This window comes from Cygnus atratus, chromosome 2, assembly GCF_013377495.2.
Source record: "Cygnus atratus isolate AKBS03 ecotype Queensland, Australia chromosome 2, CAtr_DNAZoo_HiC_assembly, whole genome shotgun sequence".
Classification (NCBI taxonomy): Eukaryota; Metazoa; Chordata; class Aves; order Anseriformes; family Anatidae; genus Cygnus; species Cygnus atratus.
In genome coordinates, this window is record NC_066363.1 from 110604815 (window position 1) to 110632736 (window position 27922).

The 27922-nt window shown below is 44.0% G+C and overlaps 2 protein-coding genes across 9 annotated transcripts in view; one reads left to right on the forward strand and one right to left on the reverse strand.

Moving 5' to 3' along the window:
* Positions 1-23336, forward strand: part of GREB1L (GREB1 like retinoic acid receptor coactivator) — a 135451-nt gene extending 112115 nt beyond the window's left edge. For all 6 annotated transcript variants that reach the window (XM_050708454.1, XM_035564096.1, XM_035564095.1 and 3 more), the window contains 15 exons: positions 1279-1618; positions 6276-6391; positions 6767-7011; positions 8038-8600; positions 9134-9236; positions 12946-13101; positions 13288-13427; positions 15137-15298; positions 15633-15837; positions 16510-16675; positions 17704-17931; positions 19246-19387; positions 20779-20979; positions 22198-22336; positions 23154-23336. In XM_050708454.1, the coding sequence (XP_050564411.1) occupies positions 1279-1618; positions 6276-6391; positions 6767-7011; positions 8038-8600; positions 9134-9236; positions 12946-13101; positions 13288-13427; positions 15137-15298; positions 15633-15837; positions 16510-16675; positions 17704-17931; positions 19246-19387; positions 20779-20979; positions 22198-22336; positions 23154-23317 (3070 nt within the window). In that variant the 3' untranslated portion in view covers positions 23318-23336. The remainder of the gene's footprint in view (positions 1-1278; positions 1619-6275; positions 6392-6766; positions 7012-8037; positions 8601-9133; positions 9237-12945; positions 13102-13287; positions 13428-15136; positions 15299-15632; positions 15838-16509; positions 16676-17703; positions 17932-19245; positions 19388-20778; positions 20980-22197; positions 22337-23153) is intronic.
* Positions 23337-25877: 2541 nt separating this feature from the next.
* The window catches only part of ESCO1 (establishment of sister chromatid cohesion N-acetyltransferase 1), a 33946-nt gene continuing 31901 nt past the window's right edge, over positions 25878-27922 (reverse strand). Inside the window, exons 12-13 of one of the 3 annotated variants that reach the window (XR_004781357.2) lie at positions 27402-27676; positions 26642-26660 (exon numbers count right to left, since the gene is read on the reverse strand). Coding sequence is in view for 1 of the 3 variants with exons in the window: in XM_035564101.2 (XP_035419994.1) it covers positions 27529-27676 (148 nt within the window). In the remaining 2 variants the exon portion in view is untranslated. Of the gene's footprint in view, positions 27677-27922 lie in introns of all 3 variants that reach the window. The other 2 variants (XR_004781356.2, XM_035564101.2) reach the window with 2 other exon arrangements.

Sequence of the window (27922 nt, forward strand, 5' to 3'; positions counted from 1 at the left end):
TTTGGCTCAGTCCTTACTAAGCTAAGAAGGTACCAGAAATTAAATACCTCACTGCTTCTGGTGTCTCTCTGCTGAGACTGCCAGCAAATTTGTCAGTGGTGGCCCAGGAGAGTGATGTCATTTCAAAAACTTCAATTTTATTCTTTCATTAGCTGGCTGTGCTTTTGGTTCGTACAGCTGAGAGGCTGAAAGTGGCTTGTAAGTACCCTGTAGCTGCCTGAACAAGCTCATTTCATAGCACATCTCCAGGATAGAATTAAATGCTCACATTATAGAAACAGAAGCAATGACATGGTTTCCAGCAACGTGGAGTTAATCTGTTCTGCATATCAGCAGGATGGATCCGTTATAACTGTTCAGGCTATAGTTCTCATGTTGCCATATTTAATAGAACAGGATTGTTTTGTCTTCTGTACTGTTTTTTGCTATTTTATGTAGGTCAATGTAACTGAAAATGTATCTATATTTGCTAAGTAAAATGCAATATCAAGTTATCAACATGAATCATTAAATACATCCATATTATCTACAAATATGTAATTAATAAATGTGATAAATCTTAGTAAGGTCAATTAATTTCAATAGGTCAGTTCTTTAAGTTTCTTGTAGTCTTTCTGAGCAAGTCCAGTGGAAGAGACAGTGGCCACTATTGCTCTCTTTCTGTTCTTAAGACGCGGATTGGGAAAAGGATGAAGGAGGTTTAGTACATATGCAAATATTGCCCTAATATTGAGGTTAGGATCAGACTAGAAAGTTTGTCTCAGAGCCAGCAATCCCTATTGATAAGTCTAACTTTCTGGGGAAGTGAGTGGGAAATGGGAAATCATGAAGTACTTCTTCCAGAAACCACTTGAAGCAGTGATGGTCCTCTTCCATCTTCTGGACAGCAAAGTGGATGTGCTTCATCCCATCTTCTTCTGGACAGCAAGTTTATTAGCCCCTGCTCTTGGAGTGAAGCAGATCTGAGATGATCCATATCTCCATTAAGTTAAAGATCTTTAGTTGAAATTCTGTCCCAAATAAAGATAACAGAAGTTTATCATTCCTTTTACTTGAGAGCAGGACTTTGCGCTTAATTTTCCACATTTGGAGAATGTTTAATTAAAACACAGTTGGGTTTTGAGCAAAATTTTGGTCTGTGAAAATTAAAGGCTTCATTCTTCAAGCACTACAGGAAAAAATGGGTACTTCTTTACTGCACAGCCCTGTTTTTTGGCTAATTTTCAGACACTACTGTGATTTTGCACGCGCTAACGCAGAACTGTTATCTCCCGAAAGGTATCCTCGGCTGCACAGCATGGTGATTCGCTGCTACCTTCTCATCCAGCAGTATTCCCAGGCTCTGATGGCTCTCACGACCATGGCCTCGCTAAGAGATCACAGCACGCCTGAAACGCTCAGCATAATGGATGACCTTATCACTTCTCCCGGAAAGGATAAGAACGGCTGCGGCCACATGCTCGTCATTAGGGTGCCGTCTGTGCAGCTGGCCATGCTGGCCAAGGAGAGGTTACAAGAAGTAAGAGACAAGCTAGGTCTGCAGTACCGCTTTGAGATCCTCCTTGGGAATCCGGCTTCAGAGCTTACGGTTGCGAAACACTTTGTGACACGGTTGAAGGTTAGCAGAAACTACGTATTTCTTTGTATGATCGTTGTAGTCATCTGACTGCTGTACGTATTTCGTGTGTGTTCCCACATGTTTTAAACTTAATTATTTTATAGGAAAAGAGTCCAGGATCTTTATCTTTTCCAAGGAAGTATACAGTACTTTTGATGAGCATTAATGATTTAGGAACTCAGAAAAAAAATTGAATTGTTTCTGGTCCCTGAAGTCAAACACCGGATGTTATCTTGCTTGTTAAAATTGAATAACAGCATGAGTCAGATTCCTCTTTGAACCTCTGAAAGCAGAGCTCGGATCTCCCTAGACAAACTAATTATTTCCATCAGTTTATCTCTCTAGCGTATCTAACTGTCTGCTCTGTCTTACCATCCTCTGCTCTTCTGGCAACTGGTAAAATATTCTGTTTGTTGTAGACTTATTTTCTCAAACCACTGCGTGTTGAAAGCCTTTTCTGCACAGCATATATGCACCAAGCTAATTGCATGGATTTATAAGAGGCTGGTACAATGAGCCACATCCACTTCCTGTATTAACCTTGCTACATTAAAAAAAAGTTTGGTTGCCTTTCTTACCAGCCTGAATGTAGTTCAGGTTATCTGTCCTGATCCCTGCTTTACATCTCACACAGAGATTCATTTTCAGTTTCATTATGAGTTACAGTGTGTTTAAAAGCACACAGAAAATGAAGGAATTTTGTGAACCTTTCTTAAAGAGCTTCTCTACAACCAAAACCAGGTAAAATGTCCTTTAAAGCAGCCACCCCTTCCGTTTCTCAAACCCTGTCTGCTGCAGGAGAGGGAATCACAGAATGGTTTGGGTTGGAAGGGAACTTAAAGACCACCTAGTCCCAACCCCCCTGCCATGGGCAGGGACACCTCCCACCAGACCAGGCTGCCCAAAGCCCCATCCAGCCTGGCCTTGAGCACTGCCAGGGATGGGGCATCCACAGCTTCTCTGGGCAGCCTGTGCCAGTGCCTCACCACCCTCACAGTGAAGAATTTCCTCCTAATGTCAAATCTAAATCTCCCCTCTTTTAATTTAAAGCCCTTTGTCCTATTACTACACTGATAGAAAGTCCCTCCCCAGCTTTCCTGTAGGCCCCCTTTAGGTACTAGAAGGCTGCTGTAAGGCCTCCCCAGAGCCTTCTCTACTTTTAGGCTGAATAACCCCAACTCCCTCAGCCTGTCCTCACAGGAGAGGTGCTCCAGCCCTCTGATCATCCTGGTGGCCCTCCTCTGGGCTCAATCCAACAGGTCCATGTCCTCATGCTGGGGACCCCGGAGCTGAATGCAGTGCTCCAAGTGGGGTCTCATGAGAGCAGAGCAGAGGGGGAGAATCACCTCCTTCAACCTGCTGGCCACGCTGCTTTTGATGTGGCCCAGGATATGGTTGGCGTTCTGGGCTGCAAGTACACATTGCTGGCTCTTACCGAGCTTCTCAAAACCAGCACCCCCAGGCCCTCAGGGCTGCTCTCCATCCATTCTCTGCCCAGCCCGTATATATGCTTGGGATTGCCCCAGCCCAGGTGCAGGACCTTGCACTTGGCCTTGTTGAACCTCACAAAGTTCACACAGCCCCACCTCTCAAGCCTGTCCAGCTCCCTCTGGATGACAGCCCTGCCCTCCAGCGTGTCAGCTGCACCACACAGCTTGGTGTCATCAGTACACTTGCTGAGGGTGCCCTCAATAACACTGTCATGTCACCAACGAAGATGTTGGATAATGCCAGTCCTGATACCAACCCCTGAGGATCACCACTCGTTACTGGTGTACACCTGGAAGAGAAATAGTGAAGGAGAAAACAAGATGTGAGATAGCCCTGTGCTGCTGGTGGTTTGTTGTTGTTGTTTTGGGCTAGGCTTTAATTCTAACCTCGAATCATTCTGGGTTGTGAGTCCTATGAGGGTTTCTTTATGGCACTTGAACCTTGTGGTTGCAGCCCATACACATTGTTGGGACAGCTTGTGAGGCTTTCCGTGCAGATCAGGATTGAGTGTAAGAGGCTGATGTAGGTGAATATCCATGTAGCCATTGATCTGAATAGAGGACTTTGATCAGATAGAGAATGGAAAAAAATCCTAAATGTAATTCCCCACAATGTAAAATGCTTTTTTGAAGTAAATAGTGCTGTAGGATTCTGGACTCGTTTCTTTCCTTGTAGGTGACTAGAAAGAAACAACAACAACAACAACAAAAAAAAAACTTAACTCTGAAAGATGCCTATAAAGAGAGGGAGGAGAGGAATTTAGTTGTCCAAATATAAGCCTGCAGTGCCTTTTTAGGTGGGTTTTCCCACCTACCCTTTTTAGGTGGGTGCTCCAGAAGGATGAAGGGCACCTGTGAGTACTGTGCTGGGCTGCCAACCCTGCCAGTCTGGTGCCCGGGATAACACGGGCTGTCTGAAGTGGTGTGGGGACAGGTTTGTGCAACTGATTCCCATTACAAAATTCATCAGCCAGGTTCCTGTTGAGTCCAGTTCATTGCAGACGATTTTGATTTGGTCTCCTTGCAGCTTGGCTTTTCCTCCTGATGTTAGGAGGCGTACCGGTGCTGGGGGACTAGAGGCAGGGGGGATCTGGCTGCTGGCTGCTTCCACTGTGAGTGCCCTGGAGAGGAGGGGGGAGCGACACCAGGCTGCCGAGTGCTTGCTGGAGAGGCTGAGTCTTGAAGTCCTGGCCCCGCCGATACCTGCGGTGGGTTGCAGGGGGGATGAGACTTCGTCTCGACCTTCTTCAGGAGCCGGAAGGGAAAGCTTATAGCTTCTGGTAGCCCCCATTGGAAAGGTTGATTTGACTTCCCCTCTTCCTAAGAGCGAGTTACCAGTGCGTGTGGTGCCGCAGCAGGGCTGGGAGGGCCGGCAGCAGTCTGTGAGGTGCTGGTAGTTGAACCATGTCCCCCTCCAGCAGAGGAGCCCTCTGGCACGCCACACGGGTCAGTCCTTGCCATCTGGGAGCCAGGCTCCAAGGGGGGAGAAACAGCTAGAGGTAAGGAATGAAAGAAGAGATGGAAAATAATTTAAATAACTATTTTTTTTTTGACCAGCCATGTTGTCATGGCAATAGAGGTCACCTTTTAAGTGTAGTAAGTCAATTTGGGAGCCATTCAGAAGTGGGGAGCCTAGAGGGCTGCAGCTCTCTGCCCCTCCTGAATAAAGTGGACAAAAAATACATCTTCTGTATGCGGGTTTCCAGCTCAAAGCTCCAGGCACTCAGGCTTCTTTTTTATTCTTTAGGCTAGAAGAAAGAAAAATCAGTTTTGAATCTGCCTGCTCCAATTTCATTTTCTAGCCGTGCACTTACTCAGAATCTTCCAGCACTGGGAAGGAAGGCTAATGCGCAGCCAGGCTAACCCTGCTGAAAAGCCAGAAAATCTCTCTCTGCTGCTGAGGCTGTTTAACTGGGCCAGCAGAGGTTGTTAGGTAGTTGGAGAAATATTTTTTTTCTACGAACATGTTACGAGGAAGATGCAGAAATCAGCAGGGGAAAAAAAATCAGGGCTGGGAAAAGAAATTTAGAGCCATAACAGAGGCGGGGAATACTGTTCCAAATCATGCTCTTCCTAAGCTAAGAAAAAATTAGTCATAGGTTATTTCAGTGGAAATTTTCAGAAGGTAAAATGGCACGCTGAGTCACTGATCTGCTATTGAGTCCTCTTTTTCAATCCCCTTCATCTGCCTGAGAAAATGACTCATAAAACACAGCCTTTCTGGGGAGGAGGAAGGGTAAGGAAAGAACAGGTTGAGCACACAGGTTGAGAACAGAAGAGCCGAGAGGGAATTTAAGACAGCGTTCTTCCTTTAGGTTGTTTTCCACACAGTTTGCATGAGTCGGGTTGCTCTGTAATTTGTTTATCTATGATGAATCTATATGGGTATCTGTCAATACATTGATAAATATTCTTCATGGGCACTTTGAGTGGTTGGGCTTGCCATCTCTACGACCTGGCAAAACAGACTCCGTGCGTCAGCTAGGTCTGAATTTTCTTCTGAATTGGTATTGTCCATTATTAAAAAGAAAGAAGAAGAATCTTCTTCCAACAGAATGAATGCTGTAGCTCGAATACCTGCTGATTCTGAAACAATTATGGCTTATTTTCCTTGTCTGGAGAGGCCTCGATGTCTCTGTTCAACATGGACATGTGAAATCTATAGGTTATGTGTAAAGAGACTGCTGATCTCTGATGTTCTCTGATGATGTCTGCTGACGATCTCTGCCTTGACTAGTCCCTGACTGAAGAGGCTGCGTTGTCAGTTTTACCAGGCAGTACTCACAGTGTATTGACAAGAATGGCAGGGTATGAACCTGCATTTTCCCATTTCAGCTTCGTAATTCCAGTGTTTGGAGAGGCAGACTGGCTTCTTTCCTTTCCAAGTGATGGTCCCTGAGTCTTTTCAGCTTTGCTTCCTTTTCACAGTTGCTCACGCTTCTCTTGATTGAATGCTGATACTGTTGCTCAAGAGAGAGCAGTGTTTGAGGAGGCTCCATCCAAAACAGAGGACCCTGATGAACTCAGCCATGTTCACCAAGCTCTGCTGAACCAAGAGCAGCCCTGTATACAAAGAAAAGTCAGGAACTGAAAACAAACAAACAAAACAACAGGTGATTGCTTAGAAGGTTTCATTTAGATGTGACTTGGATATTCTCTGTTCACAGGCTTGGAGGGGAAATGAGCAGGATGACTGGATTCCTCGCACCTATCAGGATTTGGAAGGTCTGCCTTGCATCGTTATTCTAACTGGCAAGGATCCTCTGGGAGAAACTTTCCCCAGGTGCTGTTACTGCTCTTGCAATATGTTTGTTTTCTAATATGTTTTGATAAGTTTTTTTGTGGGGGAGGTTACGTGGTTTGATACCAACTGTTCATTTTTTTTCACAAAGAAGCGCATTTTAGAAGACTTTGGGAACAGTTTAAAATTTTGGGAAGTGTGGCTTGTGAAAAGTAAAGCTCCTGCACTCTGTGGGTCAGTGAACATCTGCGCAAAGCACCAAGGAGCACAGCTTATGTGCTGCGTGTTTTAAAATTATGTGATATTTAATGGGTAGTAGAACTGTTCGTGAATATTTAATAAGCAATTAAAGATAGGGAGTGTTGTTCAGGGTCGGGGAAAACAAACCATCCTTTTTTCTTGGCTTGGCTTTTGCAGGTCATTGAAGTACTGCGACCTTCGGCTAATTGACTCGAGCTACTTAACTCGGACTGCATTAGAGCAAGAAGTAGGCCTGGCATGCTGCTACGTCTCGAAGGAGGCGATTCGAGGGCCCATTGTAGCTCTTGACCTGAGTGAGAAGGAGCACGAGAAAGCTAATGGTAGCGAGAATGACTCTGATGAGCTGCTGATAGACTTGGACAGACCGCAGAGTAATAGCAGCGCTGTCACCGGAACCTCAGGTCAGTTGTCTGCTGCTGCTGCTCTAAAGAGTAAGTCTTCGGCTATCTGTCACTGGAAATTGAATGTAAATATTGAGATGCTTCATCAAATGGGAACGGCTTGTACCCTGCTGCAGGCTGAGCAGTGAAATATTATGTGCAGATCCTTGCCATGGTGAGCAATTTCCCTGTCTACAGCTAAAAGGGAGCAGTGTTGCAGTGGGAGGATGGGTCCTTTATTATTATTTTTTTAAACTCGTATTTCACGTTTGCTGATAGTTTCGTCTGGTGGATCCTGAAAAGATCTTAAAAATCAGAGTAGAAATTAACAGGATTAACGCTAGGAATAGCAAAATGCTGTGTAACTGGGGGGGGTAGCTGTGGGTAGAAGTGGATGTTTGCCTCCTGGCCAAGACCAGCAGGGTGGCTGGGTCTCACTCTACTTCTTCAGGCCTCAGTGGAGAATCCTCTTCCACCAGGCCTTTCCTTCCTTGCATTTGCCTGGCACTTCTAGGTCCTTCCCTTTGTTTCCCTATGAATTTGAGGTATTAAGGCAGCTGAATCGAGCCTTTGCCAGGCACCAGATCTTACCACGCATTTAAAGCTGCCTGGTATGGTGGAGGGAGCACAGCCCACTTCACTTTAAGGTTGCAGTGAAATGTCCTCCACTGAAAGGAGGGCCAAATTGATCTATGTGTACAGCGGTGTGTTATACTTCAGTTTCAGAGGGTTGTACCATGAAATTCTAAATCCCAGATGGGAAATCATAGTTAACATACTGAGATTAGCAGTCATTTGGGATTGGGATACTTGTGTTTGGACCCTGAACCCTAACAGAATGGCTGTTGCCTCTCCAGCAAGAGGGACAGATGGATTTTTTTTTTTTTTTAACTGTTGAAACACCAGCCTAAGCCTCTCCCAGCTGTACTCAGGAACAGAAGTACTTGTAGGTTAAGCTTGTGCTCTAGATCAAATGGGTTCATGATTTTTTTGCATTTTTCTTATGTCAGCCAGTATCTGTTCACTGCCTGCTCTTTGTTTTGCCAGGCTCCCTGGCTGACAACGGTGTGAGCTCCTCGAGTGCTGCGGACAAGTCTCAGAAGCAAGCACCATCGCTCAACTTTCAGACTGTGGCGCACAGCTCGGTCGATGAGGGGGCCTACCCTGCTTTCACAGCTGGAGAGACCCTGAAACAAGAATGCGACTCCCTGGGTAACCAGATGGCAAGCAGCACCACTTCGAAACTGTCGTCGCTGTCTTCAGTCTCCCAGACGTTTCGGTGGCCTGGCCACTCAGCCAAAGACAGCAAGGCCCTGCGTGCTGCGCTGCCACGCATCGTCATCCTGTCGAAAGCTGCGTACTGCCTCCTGAGCTCGCAGAAAAGTGGGAATTTGCCTTCTTCCTCTTCCCTCCTGCCTCACGCCGACGTGTCTTGGCTGAGCTCTCTCAGGCCCCTGCTTCACAAGGACATGAGCAGCGAGGAGCAGTCGCTCTACTACCGGCAGTGGACGACAGCCCGACAGCACCACGCGGACTTCAGCAATCAGGGTGAGGCGTCCGGCTCAAGGAGCTTTCACCCCAGGCGGCTGCTTTTGACAGGACCACCACAAGTAAGAGCACAGTTCCTTCCTCTTGCCTTACTAGCAGGGTGAGAGGACGGGCGATGAGGACTGCTACAGCTGCAGATGGAGATTGTACTTGAGAGGCCCCATGAAACTCGCACACAGCAATGCGTTTTGAGATCAAAAATCGGTAAAAATTTAAGGTTAAGTTCATGCTGGAAGCGGTAAGGAGAGGAAGGGTAATCTGTATGTGTCATGGTTTTTTAAGCCTGTATTACATACTCATGGATGGCACTGGGCATAAAATTGCCATGAGCATGGCAGTGGGTGAACAGTTTATCAGTGGTGATCTCCCTGCATAAAAAATGTGATACAGGCTCTGCTCTGGGCCAGATTTTCCTCGCAGATCAATTTTGTGATACCATTCAGCAAAATGGGGAATACTGAGTCTTGTTATGCCTTGCAGGCAGGACTAGAATGGCAAAATAACGGGGGTAGGCCCAAATGCATTTATCTGAAATGTATCCTTCCTGTGCATTAGTCTGACTTGGGATTCAGACTCCTTTTCATCTCTGGTTCAGGTGGGAAAGACTGGCTCGTATCTGCAGTTCCTGAGGATCCTCTTTCGCATGCTGATCAGGTTGCTGGAAGTAGATGTGTACGATGAAGAAGAAATAAATGCCAGTGAGTATTTACAAGTAATTATTAACATGCGTTATTAAGGGATTCTCTTACATATTAATAAGCAGTGACAAATTTTTTAGACTTACAAAAAAACTTCATAACTGACACCTGCCACTTGTCCTGTCCATTACTGTGCAGCTACACTTGTTGTAGGTACCTGCATATATATAAAAACAGATGAATAAAAATTTTACATGGGTCTTAACTAAGAACTTTTAAGTGTATTTTGGATTGGTGTTACTTATATGCCACTAAAATGAAAGTGAACACAAAACTGTATATGGGAAACATCTGCTTGCTAGTTTTTGACATGCCTGCTTGCTAGTTTTTAAGCCGTGGCTGCTTTTAAACAGACAAAACAGATTGAAGAACACTACTTTTCTGGCTGAAACATCAATATTACTATTTATGTTTAATTACCAGTTAGATACCAATTATTTATTTACGTTTAATTACCAGTTATAGATACCAATTTTTAGTAAGACTGTCTTCTGTAACCAGTTTACAGATCTTATGCTGAAGAAAAAGGCTGGGGGGAGGACACCTCTCTGAATTTGTGCTCATTTGTCAGATCTCACAGATCCATTAACTGCTGTGGCAGGACTTGGCCTTGAGAAGCACAAACCCTTTTAAAAGTGATTCCTCTTAGGGTGTTCTTTACATAACTCTGTGGTCGTAGTGAAGTTAACTCTGTGGTGCATAAATTTCATGGCCTGACATCCAGAAAATGCAGTTGTTTTCAAACCTTTGAAAAGATTAATATGCATTTCTGCTCAGAAAGTGCTATCAAATTTTTGAAAAATGTATTCCCCTTAGGTTTGGAGCTCTGGGGATTGTTATTACCTCATTATTTGAACTAAAGTTCCCCAAAAACTTAGGATGAAATCAAAAAGTAAGAAAATTCTGTGTCATGCAGTCTGGTCTGTTGTGATCACAGCAGCTGTGTCACACCCCTTTCAGGAATGCATGAAGCTGCGTCAGAAGAGCAGATTGGGTTTACTTGGGGTTTTTGGTTGTGGGTTTTTTGCTCCCACAGCTTCTACTGGAATGCTTTTCCAGAGCCCTAATGCTCTGATGATTGAAAATATTTTTTTATTCCCCAACCCAAAGATACTCCTGCCCCTATTACAAACATTTTGGGGGAGAAGGAAAACAGTATTATTTTAAATTAAAATGCTTTTACTCTTCTTTGATGTTTGCTTCTGTGATGTAGTCATGCAGCAATCGTCTTCCCTCTCAGCTTTCATCTAGGTAGCCTGAGCCAGCTTGCAGGATCCTCACAAATGACAGGCTCATTATTCTTCTCATCGGTTTCGTACCTCTTGTCTGCGCATCTATTTTCAATTTATTCTTCTGGTACATGGCTGACCAGAGCTGTATGTGAGACCATGCGGGATGTTTAACCAACCCAGTGTGCAACAGCTTGTGTATTTCCCTGCCCCCACTGAAAACCCCGCGACTGATGAAACCAGTGATTGCACTTGTCTTTTCCATCTTCCCATTTCACTGACGCTGATCCTTAGCGTGTACTTGTGGGTGCCTCTGCAACTCCGTCAGTTCCAACTGAGGGACTCCCAGCCTACTGCAGAAATTCTTGTTATTAGTCCTTGACGGTACATATGACTCATATTTTTTCTGTTGAATGTCATCCAGTGACTGTTGCTACAGTTTTTGAGGGCATTGAATTCTTTCTGGATGCTCTTCTATTCCTTCTCTGCATTGGCAATGACTCTTAGATTTGTGTCACCAGCAAACTTAAGGCAAGGGTTGTTGTTGTGTTGGTTTTTTTTTGAGACAGTGACATTAGGGAAAGTATTAAAAAATATGTCCCTCCGCTGATCTTTGTTAACTTTGCTGGTAACCTCCATCTGCCTTAATGCTTATGATGTTACATGCTGCCATCTTCTGTTTAATCAACTTTGCAGACTGTTCATTGTCTCCATTTTCTTCCAATGTATTAATAATTTGTCATATAGCATCATATCAAATACTTTACTTGGTAAAAGGTAAGATGTGTGGCGTTTCTTTTGTTTAAAGAAATAGATATGTTATACCTGTCTAATGAAAGTAACATGGGGTTTCTTTGGTCAACCCATGCTGAGTTTTATTGCATTTTTTCATTTATTTCAACATCTTTATTTCCTTCATCCTCCCCAAGTTTTGAAAAACACCAAGGCCAAAATAATGGACTGAGAGTTTCGTAGATCTCCTCTGAAATGGTGATAACATCTGCATTATTCTTGCACGGAAATCAGGCTTGCACCTGATTTCACACACCTGTTTTTTCAGGAAAGTGGCACGGAGATTATTCTTTCTCATTGTTTTCAGTGTGTATCAAGCTTTTAGAGATTTGTTTCCATCTCAGCTTATAGTGAAGCATTTGCTATAGCCAAGAAAAAATATGTTTTCACGCACTTTTCTGAGGTATGCCTCAGCTTGACATTTTGCAAAGCTTTTTTTTTTTAATCTTGCACTTGACGACATGTGAGTCAAAACTTTATTTGCTGATGGGCTGTTTCCATTCCTCTTGGACTTTGTTCATTCTTAGTGTCCTTTTTGCCTCTGAACACCTCCTGGTGTTCTTGTATTGCTTGGTGTGGTGGTTACCGATTGTTTGGCAACCGGGATTCTGAGAAATCCAAGTCTCATTCACAGGCAAGTCCCTGGTGTCCTCAGTCTAGTGGGCTTACTGAGCCAGCTCTCTCAGGATTTGTCTGTGTGAACACATTAATAAGCCTCACTTCACCAGTGGTATATGTTAATTCGAGCGGTGCCAGTGAGGTAACAGCCTCTGAACTGCAGCTGGCTCACACCCCTGTGGGTCAGTCTGGGTAGGGTGAGCGTGTCCTTGTGTGTAGACCCAGCATTCGTTTCATCTGAGTTTGCCTTTCTGAAATCAGCAACCTCAGCTCCCTACTTTTGTGTGTTTTTCCCTCTGATTTTAAACTGAATCAACTCGTATTCAAGCTTCAGTCCCAGCTCCAGCTTGTCATCTTTGGCCAGTGTTTTCTCATGTTCACGTTGCTTACACTTGATTCTCCGCCTTAGACTTACCTCTGCTGGGTGAAGCAAAACTGTTCCAGCTGATCCTTGCTGGTCGCATCCCACTCTCAAGAACGTGTTTTTTACTGCCTTTATCGTATACTCAGCTGCTAGTTCTTAAGTTTATGCACCCTCTTTCTCCTTGCTTTCATCCTTCTGCCTTTGGATGCTTTTGCTTCTTGTTTGCCCAGTTCTCTCCTTTCTGTGTACTAAAAAGGGATCCATAGAGGGACTGAGAAGACGTGCCTGTATCTTCTGCACAGACAGAACTGTTCATTTGAGCGTTTTATGTACAAATATAACATAATTCAGAGTGAATTATGCCTCAGCAAGTTGATGAAGAGCAGAGCAGAAAGATATCCATGAGGCTGCTTCATCCCACAGTTTCCAAGGAATTGCCATTTCTTTTAAATGTCTTCATATTGACTATAATCTGAATTTTGGTAATATTCATAGAAAGGTTTGAGTTGGAAGGGACCTTAAAGATCATCTATTTCCAACCTCCTTGCTCTGGGCAGGGATATAATGCTTATGATGTTCAAAGATGTCTTTTTTGCGTGTATTTGTGCACCTGTGTGAATTCTTGTGCAATTGTAAATCAGCAAACGTCACATAAACGCCATTTAGTGGGTATCTGATACTGCTTACCTAAAGTGTGTTGTTGCAGATCATACAGAAAACAGTGAAATTACTCAGTCTAGCAATGACCACTGGCCAGATATTGAGATCTTCAGTAAAATGTCTTTTGACCTGAGCGTACATGACCCCAAGTACAGAACTATAAGTCCAGTGTACACAGAACAACTGTCAAGAGTGAAACAAGGTAAGCCAAAGGAGAATTTTTTAGGAATACTTTCCTACAAAAATGATTTTTCTATTGGTTTGACTAGACACATGAGCTTAAAAAAGCCTTTTATCTCCTAACGATGTGGAACAAAACAATTTGTTCTTTACAGTTGTTACCAGGCTCAGTCTCTGGTTTCTATCACTCATAAAATTTCTTTTACAGAAACAAGCAAAGAAACGAAATCGGAGGAACCTAAGAAAAGAGAGACCGTGTCCATGATGTTGACAAAATACGCAGCTTACAACACGTTCCATCACTGCGAGCAGTGCCATCAGTACATGGACATTAACCCTGCTGCACAGGTTAGTGCCAAGGCCCACGGGTAAACTGCATCCTTGATTTTTCTGTGGTCTCTCCAGGCATACCGCTCTGGCCTCAGGACTCATGCTTTCACCTTCCCTGAGATGGAACTGTTTAATTTCTTCCATTCTCAGGGGAGATATTGAGCTACAGACCCTGGAGCATCAACTGTGTCTGCTGCGTTCTGCATGAGCAGTTCTCTTCTCCAGCTGCCTCTGACAAAGGGTGAATATTGTCACTAGTTGTCTCAAGCCAAAGCATTATTCAGCCTGCCCAGAGGGTTCACAGTGTCTCATGGCAGAGGACTGTAAAATTGAGAGAGATGCTTGTCTTACCTAAATGCCAGCCATCCACACACCTCTGATGGGAGACTGGAAGGCCTGCTTCTTCCTCCCTTTGTATGTAGTTGTGCGTGCTTCTTAACAGTAGCTTACAAGTCACGGGACAAGAAGGATCATTTTTAGCTGTTTTGTAATCCTTTTGATCTTTTGATCTCCAAAATAAACAGCTATGCTCACGGGAGGCTGGCAGGTAAGATTTTTCCTGGTTAATAGCTCAGACATTATTAACCACCAGCAATGGTTTACCTGGAGGTTTCTTATCTCAATTCATTCTTTTCTTCCTTACTAATCTTTCCCAACAGCTTGTTATTAACCTAGCACGCTGACCTGGAATTGTACAGTGTCAGTTATTACACGGCAGCCCCAGCAAATCAGTTTGAAACCTCATGCTTCGTTCAGTATGTTGACACAAGCAAATCCTCCCAAAGGACATCTTTGTTCCCTTTACACATCTTTGTGCATCTGATCAAACACAATGACTATAATAAATCTGAATATCCACCTGTACGTCTGAGTTGTGTGTATAGAGTTATGAGAGTTAAACTCAGAGAAATTAGATATCCAAAGGGGAGCCACTGGATAGCGAGCATTATGGAGGGGAAGAGATACTTAAATCTTCTAGCAGAACCTAAATAAAACCCTTTTCATTCTTCATCTCTACTTAGGCTAATTATTTTGGTTGTTTAGTAAAGATTATAGAGGGGTGACTGCTAAGAGTAAATGATTGGACCTTGAGGTAAGACACATGCCTCTCGAGGATGAAGTCTTACCAGATATGTAGGCACTTTGTGTACATGTACATGGCTCAGTGAAGCACTGTGCAAACTCAAGCTCACCCAAATACTTCATAACCTTGTTAATGGGGTCTGTCTTGGTTACTTAGCTGCTTACAAGAGTACTGTCACAGGAAAAATACCACACTAATGTGGCCATGCTGCTGCTGCTGTCTGTGAATGGCAGTGCGCTCTGCTGTGGAGGCAGACCCCTATGTTACACGTCTTTGAATCTTTTGGAAAAATTTGTTTGGACAGTTTCTTTCCATGTGTGTGTATTTCATTTCTGCTTGTAAATACCGATAAATAATTTCCAGCTCAAATAGACTTCAGAAGAGCCCAGATGGGCCAAAGATCATTACTGGTACAGAAAGCTAATTGTTTTAATAGCGAGGCAAGTTACATGCCCAAACAATGTAGCCTTATGGTAGAGGAAATGAGAATATAATAAAGTTAACTTCAGTTACTGAAAGAAAATGTTGTGAATGTTCTTTCGTGGTGGCTGCCAGTATTGTGACTGCAAGAGCAGGTTGCCAAATGCTCCTTTTGGTTTACCTGCTTGCAAATCCTTCTCCCGCTTCTTTTTGTTTTATACAGGTATCTGACTCCACCCTGCATGCTTTCACATTTTCATCCTCGATGCTAGGAGAAGAGGTTCAACTGCATTTTATAATCCCCAAGTCCAAAGAGAACCATTTTGTCTTCAGCAAGCAAGGAAAACATCTAGAAAGCATGCGTCTCCCACTCGTTTCTGACAAGGTGTGTGTGCTGCTCTCATCCGTCTGCTGGCTGCATATGCTGAGTGCAGTCAGCTTGACATACATTTGCAAGTCAGTGGTGGTTGGCAGGTTTATTTTTTCCTTTGTTTTTTTCTTCTTATTTTATTTTAGTCCTTTGCATAATTCTTACCTAACTCTCCTTAGAACTGGAGTTTTTGAAGAGAGTTATCCCTGTTGGTATTCCTAGTATCCCAGTCCTGGCATGTTGCAATGATCAATAATGTTCAAGACCAGAATAAATAATAAATAAAAATCCATGTCAGGAATAACCTGCTTTTTATGTAATGTTGGCAAAATATCTCCTGTTCTAGCAGAATTTGAATGCAGTCAAGAGTCCAATCTTCACTCCATCAAGTGGACGTCACGAACACGGCCTCTTGAACCTCTACCATGCCATGGAAGGCATCAGCCACCTTCACCTCCTCGTAGTCAAGGAGTACGAAATGCCGCTGTACCGCAAATACTGGCCCAACCACATCATGCTCGTCCTGCCTGGCATGTTCAACAATGCTGGCGTTGGTAAGAGACACCGTCAGTGCTGTGGAAATATCAGCATCCATGCTGGGCAATACGGATCACGTTGTGAAAAACTTCGCAGTGCTGTGATAATAGCAGCAATCTGTGTGCAGAATGTGATGGTTTAAAAGAAACGCTGCGAGGGACATAGGGTGGATATTTGTAGTGATCGCTGCCTTCTCAATTTAAAATCTGATGGGTTTTCGGTCGTATTTGGTCATTTTACTCAGCCCCACTGTGTGAATGTTCATTCTAGACATTTTACATGTTTTTCTTTTTTTGTTAGCTGAAGCTAAATATTAACTGCAGCTGAACACTGGGGACTTGAACTTTGGACTTCATTTTTCTGGAGTTTCAGAGTTTTTCCTGCAAGAAGTTTTAAATAGCTTCAGTTTTTGGATCTCAGACACTTTTTGATTCAAGTTATTCTTTTAATGCCCACTAAATCATTTTCTGTAGTCTCTTAAAAAGTCTGCTTTTCTTCATATCTTGCCTTTTAGATTGCAGTCACACTGAAAAGGGGACGTTTTGATTTCTTTTTAAACTAAGATGTTCTGAGCACTAAGTTCATAAAAGGGTAATGATTGCAGTTCGTTGCGTAGCCTTTCTTTGAGAAGAGAGAGTGAAGAAGTCAAACCAAGATCTCTGTCTGTCTCCTTTACGGTGTTTTCTCAGGTGCTGCCAGGTTTCTGATTAAAGAGCTGTCCTACCACAATCTAGAGCTGGAACGAAACCGCTTGGAGGAGCTGGGGGTCAAACGCCAGTGTGTGTGGCCTTTCATTGTGGTCATGGATGACTCCTGCGTGTTGTGGAACATGCACAGCGTCCACGAACAGTCCAGGTAAGTCACCACCCAGCGCTGGGCTCCCTGCGCTGATCCAGCACAGCAGCACTGCTTCAGTCAGCACCTGCACCTGCAGCTTAAGCTCGTCTGTAGCATCCGACAGCAAGTGAAAGACCAGACAGCTGGAAAAGTAGGGCAGCTGGAATTGCTGGGAGTGTACTCAAAATACTGCTAAGAGAGCAGCTTTTGGCAGTGACTTTGTTGTAGTAACACCAGGCAGGCTATCCAAAAGGCCTCACAGCGGTCATTATCTACTCAATTGCTAGTTAAATAGTCCAGGAATGGCACACTTGGACATCAGATACATTCCCTAAAACGCAAAAAACGCATCGTTTTCCTTGCTACCATCTGCCCCTCACTCCGAGCAGTGGGAAGGCTGTAGATTTGTCCCGCTTACCACCAACATCCAACCTAATGCTGTTACACACTTCCACCTGGCTCTGCCCTTACATCCGTGTCCCACAGTGAGCATCATCAGCAAACCTCTGCTTGTGCACATCTGTGCCGAAAGCCACTCTTGCTTTCAGTGACTATTTGGAGTAATTTCTCAGTATTTTACTTCCCTGATTTGTTTTGATTCAATTTATGTTTACCAATGAAAGGTTTGTTTTGGAAACTCTTGCTTTTTTAGAAGGCTTTAAGCTGTTGCTCTCAGTGCTCATGCTGTTCATTACGGAAAAAATAGCCTTCCAGGAATGGTGCGTGAGGTGATTCCATTTCCTTTTCTAAATTGCTGCAGGAGACCTGATTCTGCTGAAGAGCCCATTTTCTTAAGATGAGTAAATTGATGGGATAAGAGTAATTGGCTGTTGTTTAAAGTCTGTGTTTGTTTATTTATATATTTTACAGCATGGAGAATAAACAGTAGTGATTGTTAATGGAATTTCTTGAACCTATATACATTCCATTAACTATACATATATATATATATATATATATTCACACACAGAAGCACTTATAGATAGTGTGTGTTCTATAAACATAATCAGCCACGTTTGTGTGTTGCACGTGATTACATTTTGCAGCCAGTCCCTGGAGCCTGGGGGTACCAGTAAGAACGTCTCTTTGAAGAGTGTTCTCCAGCACATCGAAGCCACCCCCAAAATCGTTCACTATGCAATACTGGGCGTTCAGAAGTGGAACAGCAAGCTGAGCGCCAGGAGAATGAAGGCTCCGTTCTCCAGGTGCCACGTGCGTGACTTTATACTGCTCAACATAGACCTGACCCAGAACGTGCAATATGATCTGAACAGGTAGGCAATACGTGCTGGTGGTAAAACGGGTTGGCGCGATGAGAAGCTTGTCGCTGTATTTCTAAATGCTTTTGAGATAAATCAGAAGGTCCGGGCTAAGGTACACAATCACAGCACAGTGGCGCATGCTGCCCTGAAAGAGCTGCCGGAGGGAGACTGTGGGGCAAGGCAAGGGAGGGCTGCAGAGGACTGAAAAGGCAGGGATCAAAGAAGAAAAGCTTCAGGAGAAAAAAAATGATGAGGAGACCAATAATAGAGGGAAGAGGCCAAAATGACAGCAGTCACGGGACGCGTGTGGAGCTTCCGGAGTGCCTTTGTAAGAGGCAGGAGCCTGTTGTGTGACTGAGAGCAAGAGTGTAGGCAGCGGCTGAGCGTTGCTATGCCACGTGCTATGAGGAGGGATTCCTGGCATTTCCTCTGCTCAGCTCTCCTCCCTGTTGCCACCTGGCTTGGAAATTAAAACAGACGAACAGTTAACTTTCCGCTATAAACTTCCTTTTTTCCCCTCCTCCTTCTAACTCCATCCTAAAGCATTTGCAATAAAGCACTGTTGTCATGGGGCTTTACCTCTAATTCTCATCGCAGACATTGCATTGGCAAAGTCCAATTCCCCGTCCGCCTGCTCTCGGCCAGGTGAATTTAGAGTAACCCTCTCTCTGGTCCTGGGGCATCTCCTGCTGCTGTTTTCAGGGATCCCATGCATTTGAGCGAGGAACTGCAGCTAGTCAGTGCAAGCCGGGGTCTGGCATGGCTTGCAGAGCTCTAGATTACATGTTCTCTGCATGGCTGAATCATGAGATGGGAGTCAGCCCACGGACAGGAGCAGCACATCTGAAGTAATGCAGGGTAAGCGTTAGGTCTCTGCTGCTTTGTCTCCCGTAGCCAAATATTTGTCCAAGCCCATTTCTCCGCTCAGAAATGGAGGCTGGACACTGCAGAGCTCTAAAATATGGGAAAAAAAATAAATAAAAAAGAGAAGGGAAAAAAAGGGAGGGGAAGAAGTGCTCGGTGCCAGTACATGACGAGGATGAGAGGCATGGCCAAACTTGCTACAGGGAAGAAACCTGCAGACATGCTGAAAAGTGAAGATTTGTTTTGTCTTTAGATTACCAGAAGTCGCTTCCCTACACCAGGAACACGCTGAGGAAATGGTTCTTGAAAGCTGTGTAGAGAATTTGTACAGGAACCGTATTGGATTGTCTCCAGAAATCACTGCTAGGCCAGTTCTGATGCGTTTTAGCCGAGGGTGTGTGAAAGCTGGCTTACTCCCAGCAGCAGCACAGCTAGTTTAGTCATCTTGTGTTTAATGTCCAGGTATTTCTGTGAAGATGTAGATTTTAATCTGAGGACCAACAGTAGTGGCCTGCTCATCTGTCGCTTCAACAACTTCAGTGTCATGAAGAAACATATTCAGGTCGGAGGACAAAAGGACTTTGTCGTTAAGCCAAAAATCATGGTGAGTGTGTGTGTGTGCTCCATCCTACATTAAGGGTAAAATCAGGACCTGTTTACCTTAGAAAGAATGATTTTTTTTTTAGCCCTTTAGGTTTATTTAGTGCTTATTTGAAATCTGACATTCATAGCCTGTGGTAGGGCTGCAACCTAAATAGAAAATAATAAATATATTGGTAATTATAGATTATTAACAACAATCCTCCTATCAATGTTTTTAAACTTAAACAGTTTTAAACTAAAAGAGGGGAGATTTCGATTTGATGTTAGGAGGAAATTCTTCACCGTGAGGGTGGTGAGGCACTGGCACAGGTTGCCCAGAGAAGCTGTGGATGCCCCATCCCTGGAGGTGCTCAAGGCCAGGCTGGATGGGGCTTTGGGCAGCCTGGGCTGGTGGGAGGTGTCCCTGCCCATGGCAGGGGGGTTGGAACTGGGTGGTCTTTAAGGTCCCTTCCAACCCAAACCACTCTGTGATTCTATTAGCAAATAGACTGCGATCCGAAAGAGTTCTGTCTAGCTCTTTGCTGGCATCTCTGATGCAGCAGGAATTTGCAGACATACATTCTGATCAAAAGCAGGCAAGTTGTATATGTAGCTTTAATAATTTTAACGGTGCCACAAGTTCCCAGTGGGTGCTAGTTTGTGATGACTTTCAGTCCTTGCCCTCACTGACAAAAAGAGACCTGAGTAAGGCCATTGAAAACTGGAACCTGCTGAAATCCACATAGGATATCCAAATATTTACAGAAATGTTGTGGGGATGTTAAATATTTTACACAGCCCGTGTTACATTCATGCTGGCTTTACACGGAGGAATATTTCAAAGTGTTGGATTTAATCTAGGAACATTACGACTTGTGTTGCTGGAGGTTTTAAACACATCCCATGTCATCCCTCTTTTGAAAACTCAGCCCCGTATGTCAGATTTAACCAACTAAACCCTGGATTTGAGTATTTTGAGAGGTCATTTTCATTGGCTGGGCATTTCCCGTTCCCTGTGGTTGCAGTGGAATCTGTAGCCATGGATTAAGCTGTGAGAAAACTCTTCCTTAGAAACATAAGAAACATTTTTTTAATGGGTGACTCCACACAAGAAGGATTGTATTTCGTGTGCTGTATAGGAGTAAGACACGATGAAGGGTATTGTGACAATGCAAACTCTGAATTTTGGTATTCTTTCTTGAGGCAAGCAGCTATCCACAGAAGTACTGAGCAACTGCAGAGCAAGTACTTCATTTATTTCTGTGCTGTAAAAATGTGTCAAAATCAAGTGGGGATTTTTGATTCTTTCCCCCAGCTGTCTCTCGCTTCCTGCCATGGTGATCCCTTCCCTAACTCCTGCAGAGAAGATGTGCTTAGGGGGGCTAAAAGGGGCTCTCCTTGGTTTTGTTGCAGGTTTCGGACAGCCTGGCACCAATAATGCCTCTTCAGTACGTCTGTGCCCCAGACAGTGAGCATACCTTGCTGGCAGCCCCATCGCAGTTCCTCCTGGAGAAGTTCCTTCAACACGCGACGTACAAACTCTTCCCAAAGGCCGTTCACAACTTCAAGAACCCGGTGCTGGCCATTGACTGCTACCTGAACATCGGACTCGAGGTACAAAATACACAGGGGTAACGGGGACCGGTAAACGCCAACCTTTACTGCCACATCATTCTTTAGGTTGAAAAACCCTTCTTTTGTGAACCCTCAGCGTCAAGGGTAGCGTTTGAAGATGATGTAGAACAGGGAGGCTCCGGTGCTTGAGCTGAAGGACCAACTCCGCTGGGGGGCTGGCAGTAAAACCTCCTTGCTGGGTGGTGTGGGCAGACCACAGATTTGTGATGGATTGATGGGATTTACAAAGGAATGGGGCATGTCTCTCTGAAATAATATTTCATATGGAGCAAAAGTCCTAAGGTGATGCCGTTTTGCCATGACAAAACTGGGCGTGCTCCACAGCTGTCTGTACAACTACCCACAGAACTTTTCAGATCATTGTCACACCCATATTTTTACAGCTTTTTATCATCTGTGCTTGCTTTATCCTTGCAACAAACTTGTTCTGGCTGAGAGTTTCTGATATGACCCTTTTCTGATGGCTCGCTTCAGTGATGGACAAAGCTCATTCTTTGTAATGCTTCTCTCCAATTACATGCTCTTCTTTTTGTGAACCCGGGTTTCTAAGGAAACTTTTTTTTTTTTTTTGCAAGTATGTCTGTAGATAGGCAGATGTAGTTTTTGAACCCTTTGGTCGGTTTGAGCAGGGTCTGAAGCAGGGGGAAAGCCTAATACGAGTTTTGTTCTGGCCTGTTTCATGGAGGTCAGTGGCAAGGTAGAGGAGAAACCCTTCAGTACAGAAAGGGTCACGGCACTGAACCGCAGGAGGGCCCCAGTGCTGGCAACCACTTAGCTGGTGACTGCGGTCAGCAAAAGACACGTGCCTGCACAAAGGAGATGGAGCTTCGCTAGTTTCAATGCCTGGGGAATTAGTTACCGGGTAACAAATGTATCCTCGTTAGAATAACCTGAATAGCCTTACAGTTGCTGTAAGCAGGTAATTCACAGAGCGGCAGGAAATCAAACTGAATTAATGCAGGGGGCCAAAATGACGTATTTCACACTTTGTGACCAAATCTGAATTCAGTCTAGAAGTTTGTCCAGCGTGTTATTTCCTGGGAAAAGTCTGCTCAGTGCTGCTTTGGGTTCCCATTGTATTTTCACCAGCACGTTTACTCATCTGTTATCACAAGTTCGTCCTCCGTTCCGCTCAGAGCCCTGCTCAGGCATTCGCTAACGGAGACGGGCTGGCTTTCTTTTCCCCTTCTGTTCCAGGTGGCTATATGCTATGTTAGCTCCCGCCCGCACTCAGTCAACGTCAACTGTGAAGGGGTGTTCTTCAGCGGACTCCTGCTCTATCTCTGTGACTCTTTTGTGGGTGCAGACCTCCTCAAGCGGTTCAGGTTTCTGAAAGGTAATCACCTTGCTCTGCTGCACATCCATGTTGCCTTGCTTGCCTGTGAAGTGGTAGCACAGAGGAAAAGGGAACGGTTAGAAGAACAAACGGGTTCATTAAACAGCTCCATTTTCACTTGCTGCTGCCATCGTTTTCAAAAGAAGCACATGGATTGTTTATTTTTGGAGCGTAAAATGCTGCCCCTTTAGTAGCAAGTGCAGGCAATTGAACCTTGGCTAAGCTTTGATAAATCACGTTCATTACATTATTTTAAAGTGACGTCAGAGACAGGAGCACAAAAACAAGGATATATGGAAATCGTTCAGTGAGTTACACACTCTGCAACTTGAGAGTTTAGAGAGTAGATGTTACTGATGAAGATGAGAAATTCTACTCTAGTCATTTATACAATGGCAATAAATACTCAGTCCTGTAGGACGGGCAGCTCTTAGCTGGAAGATGGTGGGGTCTACCCCCGCCACAGCCTCATAAATCTTGCCAAAATTGTTACTCATCATTTTGTCTTAGTAGTAACACACAGCAAATTGCCATACACATTTAGTAAAGCTAAAACACGTTGGAAAGCTCTGGTGCGTTTGTGGTGTGTCTGAGCCACGTCCCTCTTGTGCTAAGGCTGCACGTGCTGGGGTGCAGCGGAGTGGTGGAGCCGCTGATACTGATTATATCGGTAATGATTTAAGGATCTTGGCTCCAAGTTCACGCTCTCTGCTACGGTTGATACTAACGCCTTGTACTTACACTAATACGTAGGGCAATGAATCAAGAAAAGAGAGTTGTTATCGTACTGAAGGTCTAATGTGCTTTTCAATTGAAGGTGCCACACTCTGTGTCATATGTCAAGACAGAAGCTCGCTACGGCAGACAATAGTCCGCTTGGAGCTGGAGGACGAGTGGCAGTTCCGACTTCGGGATGAGTTTCAAACTGCTAACAGCAGCGATGACAAACCACTCTATTTTCTTACCGGACGCCATATATAAGCTTCGATAAGACACCGATAACAAAGAAAAAAAAGAACTTTTTTTTTTAAAAAAAAAAGTACAATCACTGTGGAGCAAAGTGCAACCAATATTTATCTAGACTTCTCTAAAGGATTTCCCCAAAATGCTAAAGTAGGCTTTATTCCTAGGTATAAAATTATCACGGCAGTTACGATTTCAAGGCTCGCGGATTCACGTTATTCTCTCATCAGTCACAACTGCTAATCACACAGCCAGGGCGTAGGATCTAGGAAGAGGATGTGATTTGGTCGATGAAGAATTCTCTTTATTTTCAGCTGAGCTCGGGGAAGAGGCTGCTTTTAGCAGCTGCTAGCTTGAATGTGTTACAAGAAACTCAACGCAACATATGGGATTGATTGAAGATATGTGGAGGAGAGCCCACTGTTTCTCTTCAGCTCTGTACTTCGGTACGGTAATACTCAGGGGTTTGAAACTACAATATAATGTAGGTATTTGTATTAAAAGGAATAGTCTTGTTCTCTGTGCAGTGTTAGTTGAACATTTGTAATTGTGTATGTATTGAAACTGTCTTTGGCAAAATTTCCACAGGTGGTCAAAGTTTACTACTTAAATCTGAACAAATCAGCAAACGCGTGGCAGGCACTGTGCACACAGGTGCTCCCAGCAGCACTACTGCACCCTGCCAGGTACCTCCTCGGCTCCAGGGCAAGGCAGAAGGCTCACGTGGGAGCAGGCTTCTTGCGGAGGCGCGCCCTTCTCTTAGAAGTCCTGAGTAACTTGCCAGCAGAAGGCCTTCCATCTCTCACCCAGTAGAGTTTTGAACAGCTGCGGCCCATCCTCTGCACGTGGAAATGAGTTCTGCTGCGTCTGCTGCCTTTGGGAGGGGGCAGTTTGCTCCGTGTCATTTTCACGCAGCTCCAACTGGCTGCAGATGAGGTCTGTCAGTTCACGTCAGTGTATTGGAAAAAGGTGCCAGGAGGGCATCAGTGCCTGAGCTGGATTAGGGAGAGAAAAGAAGAGTCCAAATGAATGATAACAGCTTGGGGGGGAAGCAGGGGGGAAGTTCTGGGGAGCTGGGGCTGCTCAGGAGAGATTCTGTCCAGAAGCAACCACCGCCTAACACCGCCAGCCCTTCATTTGATTAACCTCTGTACATAGTGGTTGTAGCGACAGGCATGGCGTGGGGCTACTGAACAAGACTCAGTAACCTGCAAGCTGTTTCAGAAGGAAGGCGGCGCAGTACAATTTGGTTGTCAGGGTTGAAGCATACCGGTACGCTGTTTTCCTTGTGCAGTTAACATTGGTTACCCAATTGTTATTTCCATATGTTTTCAAAAAAAAAATTCCCTACACATCATAACCCATTTATTAAAAAGAAAAGCGCAGCATGTATTTAAAAGCGGTTCAGCTATGTTCATTTACTCCCCCAAAGCAATGAAATTAGCATATCTTTCTTTATACTTGACCTGCAACTCATTGGAGAAGGACCTGCCAAAGCTGCATTTTTTTAAAACAAAGTGTTAATTGAGCAACTTCTTTATCTGGTGAAAAGATGTTTACAGATTAAAAAAAAATAACATAATATATTAGACTGAGGCTGAAGGAAAATGGTTTGCATATATCTGTGTTAATGTAGCTTACCTGATGCTGTACATTTAGCAAATTTCAAGTGAAGAACCCAGTTCTGTACGTTCATTTTTTATTTTCCTTCAGACACAACCTGCCTTGTATCTTTTAACACTTGGAAGATGTAGAGACAAAAGATTCAAGAACCATCTTTTGGTACACACCTGACTGCATTCCAGTGTTTCTGGTTTTGCCAGTAGGGCTGGAGGACACCCCGAGTCTCAGTGTGAGGTGAAAGTTTGAGGTAGTGAGCGGTCAGGAATAGGTTCCCTTTCGTTTGTGATGTTTGCACTAAGTTCTTAGAAGTCCAGGTGCTGAGACTACTACGGCGAGTTAGCCCTCTGGTGCAGCAGTGCAAAATTGTCCTGAAGGCTGAGCGTTAGATCAGAATGTCAGTGTATTTGCCTTCCTTTACCAAGGAACAGTAAACCAGTTTCCTTAACTCTCTCTGCCATGCAGAAGCAAGGAGCTTTGCAATGGAAAAGAGGATACTAATAAGCTCAAACCTTATAGGCCTGGCCCGTTGAAAACTTTTAACTCGTTGCCTGTGAATTCCTGGAAAGGATACCATTATTTGACATCTGGGTTAGCGCTATTCCATTTTCCGTTTAAGCCTCACCATCAAGGCCATTCCTATGAATGTATTAAATTGGCCAGCGTTATATTTTACCTGTAGATGTTATTGTCTATTCACAGGTTAAATTTGAATGTAAACTAAGATTTAAAGAATCATATTCAAATGCTTTTTGCTTAACTTATGTAATTGCTTTTTGTGACTTTTGGAGGAGGGTTCAAAATGTTGCTTTCCTAGTGTAAAGTTTTCTTAACCAAAAACTTGGTGAATTTAGCTTCACTAGTCAGTCTACCTCATGTTATTGTTTATGAACTGAAACTGTCTGAAGTTGTGGCTATGGTATGTTTATAATGTGCTTTCATTAAATTTGAATATATTAAGTTACCATTTAAGACTGCCTCTATTTTAACTGTTTGCACCAGACAGTTTTTTTTTTTTTTAAATGTCTTAAAACATAGTGCTTATACCTGAGAAACTTGCATCGTAGTCCTACACTGAACGCTACTCGACGTTACAAAAAGGTTAGTTCAGCATAGTGCCAATACTACAGATTTTTCAGGCTGGGTACTTGTGATCTGAGAGCAGCCTTGTGTCAGACATACAACAGGTAGGAGGTACGCAAGCTGTGAATACCAACCTCGTCACCTTTAGGCTTTCTGTGAACCAGTTTTCTGACAAAGCCCTTTGCGGTACGGCTCACAATCCCCTTGAAAACCTACCAGTCGTGGCCTCTGCAGGCTAGAATTCACACATCAGCCACTTCATTTTCAAGCCCACCAAACGATGTTTCAGAGGTGGCACTGGTTCTTTGCTTAGCCCTAGACCAAGGTCAAGGGCAGATGTGTGGGCAGTGTGCAGTATAGTACAAACCAGTGCAGCCTAACTGCACTCTAAGTTCCAAAATTACAACAAACCAAAAGTTTAAATTTCACCTGAATCTTACCCATCCCACAGTAGGGTTTTTAAGCCATTTTTCAAGGCTGAAATTATCACCTCCCATCTTACCTCATAGCAGGTGGGTACTGAGCCACAGCTGCTGGAACCGACCGTAAGCATGCAATGCAAACGCGTTGTCAATCGGATGATTCCACTCCCAAGCAGGTAAGAATGCAGTGACCATTTTCCAAGGAGTGCTTCAAAACACACAGCAGCTGCCTTTAGCTGCTAAGGTAATACCTCACATAAACAGAAGTATAGAATACACTGAAGATTCATTCACACTCGGTATCAATACAGAGTAACTTTAAAAAAAGCTATCAAGAATTTTATTTTTAATCTATCTACATTATGTACAGATCAAGAAAGGCCACAGCAGTTTTTCAACATACAAACCCTTTAAAAGAGGAGAGCTTTATGAAGGAGTGACAAGTATCAAAGTGAAGTCCGCTAACAACGGTATATACTCAGTACAGCACTTGCAGGAAAGCGAAGAGCACACCGGTCCTTGGGGGTTTCATTCCACCTCTCGCTCGACAGCTGCTCTGGGGGAGACGGGAGGTAAAACGAGTTTCCCCCTCTGCCCTTACACCCGGCCGTGCGCAGGATGCACACCAGGAGCCACCGTACAGCCTGCCAGGTTACTGCCCATGGCCACTGCGCTGTAACGCCGCCTGCCCTGGTGTGAGGGAGCTCAGGCTTGGACTCTGCTGCCTCACCCACCCGTGGTATTTAAGCACTGGTATATCACCACGTTAAGAACTTCAGCAGGTACTCATCAGTGAGACTATAGTCTTTGCATTTTAGTTTACAGTCCACTATGAACAATTTTCTGCTGCATGTAAACATGACTAACTAGATAAAATACAATCAAACTTCTGTAAAAGTTAATAAAATATCTTTCTTTTAAAAAAACAAAGTTAGCCTATTACTGCATTGTTTACAATTTTAATAAAATAGTACAACCTTTTGGTTGTTACCAGTCCTGAGTTCACGGTAAGAAAAATGGCCCTGGCTTCTGCGTAAGGTCTGCACCGATTCAGTACATTTTGGCAGAAGTCTCCCGATAAAAAGAGAATTCCTTCAGGAGCAGTTAAGTCTGATGCTGTCCATTGAGGAAGTTGTATACTAGGAACTGGCCGGTGCCACAGTACTGCGTCGCAAAAAGTTTTCCATCAGGAGTGGGGTCAGAGAAAGCAATTTCTTCTTTACTTAAGTATGAGCCATATATGAAGTTGCTCCTGTTTGGAAGGAAAAAAACCAACACGCTAATTACCCTCAGGAAATACGGTAAGAATATTTATGCTATTATGCTACAACCCATTGGTTAAGTGGCACGGACATTCAAAAGAAAGAAGCCTCTATTTATATTCGCTATCTCCTCTTTACAAATGGCAAAAGGAATCATTCTAGGAAGGTTTTGGTATCTTAGAAGAAATGTTTGCAGAGGGCAATTTTATCTGAGTTGCATCAACAGTTCAGTTTCA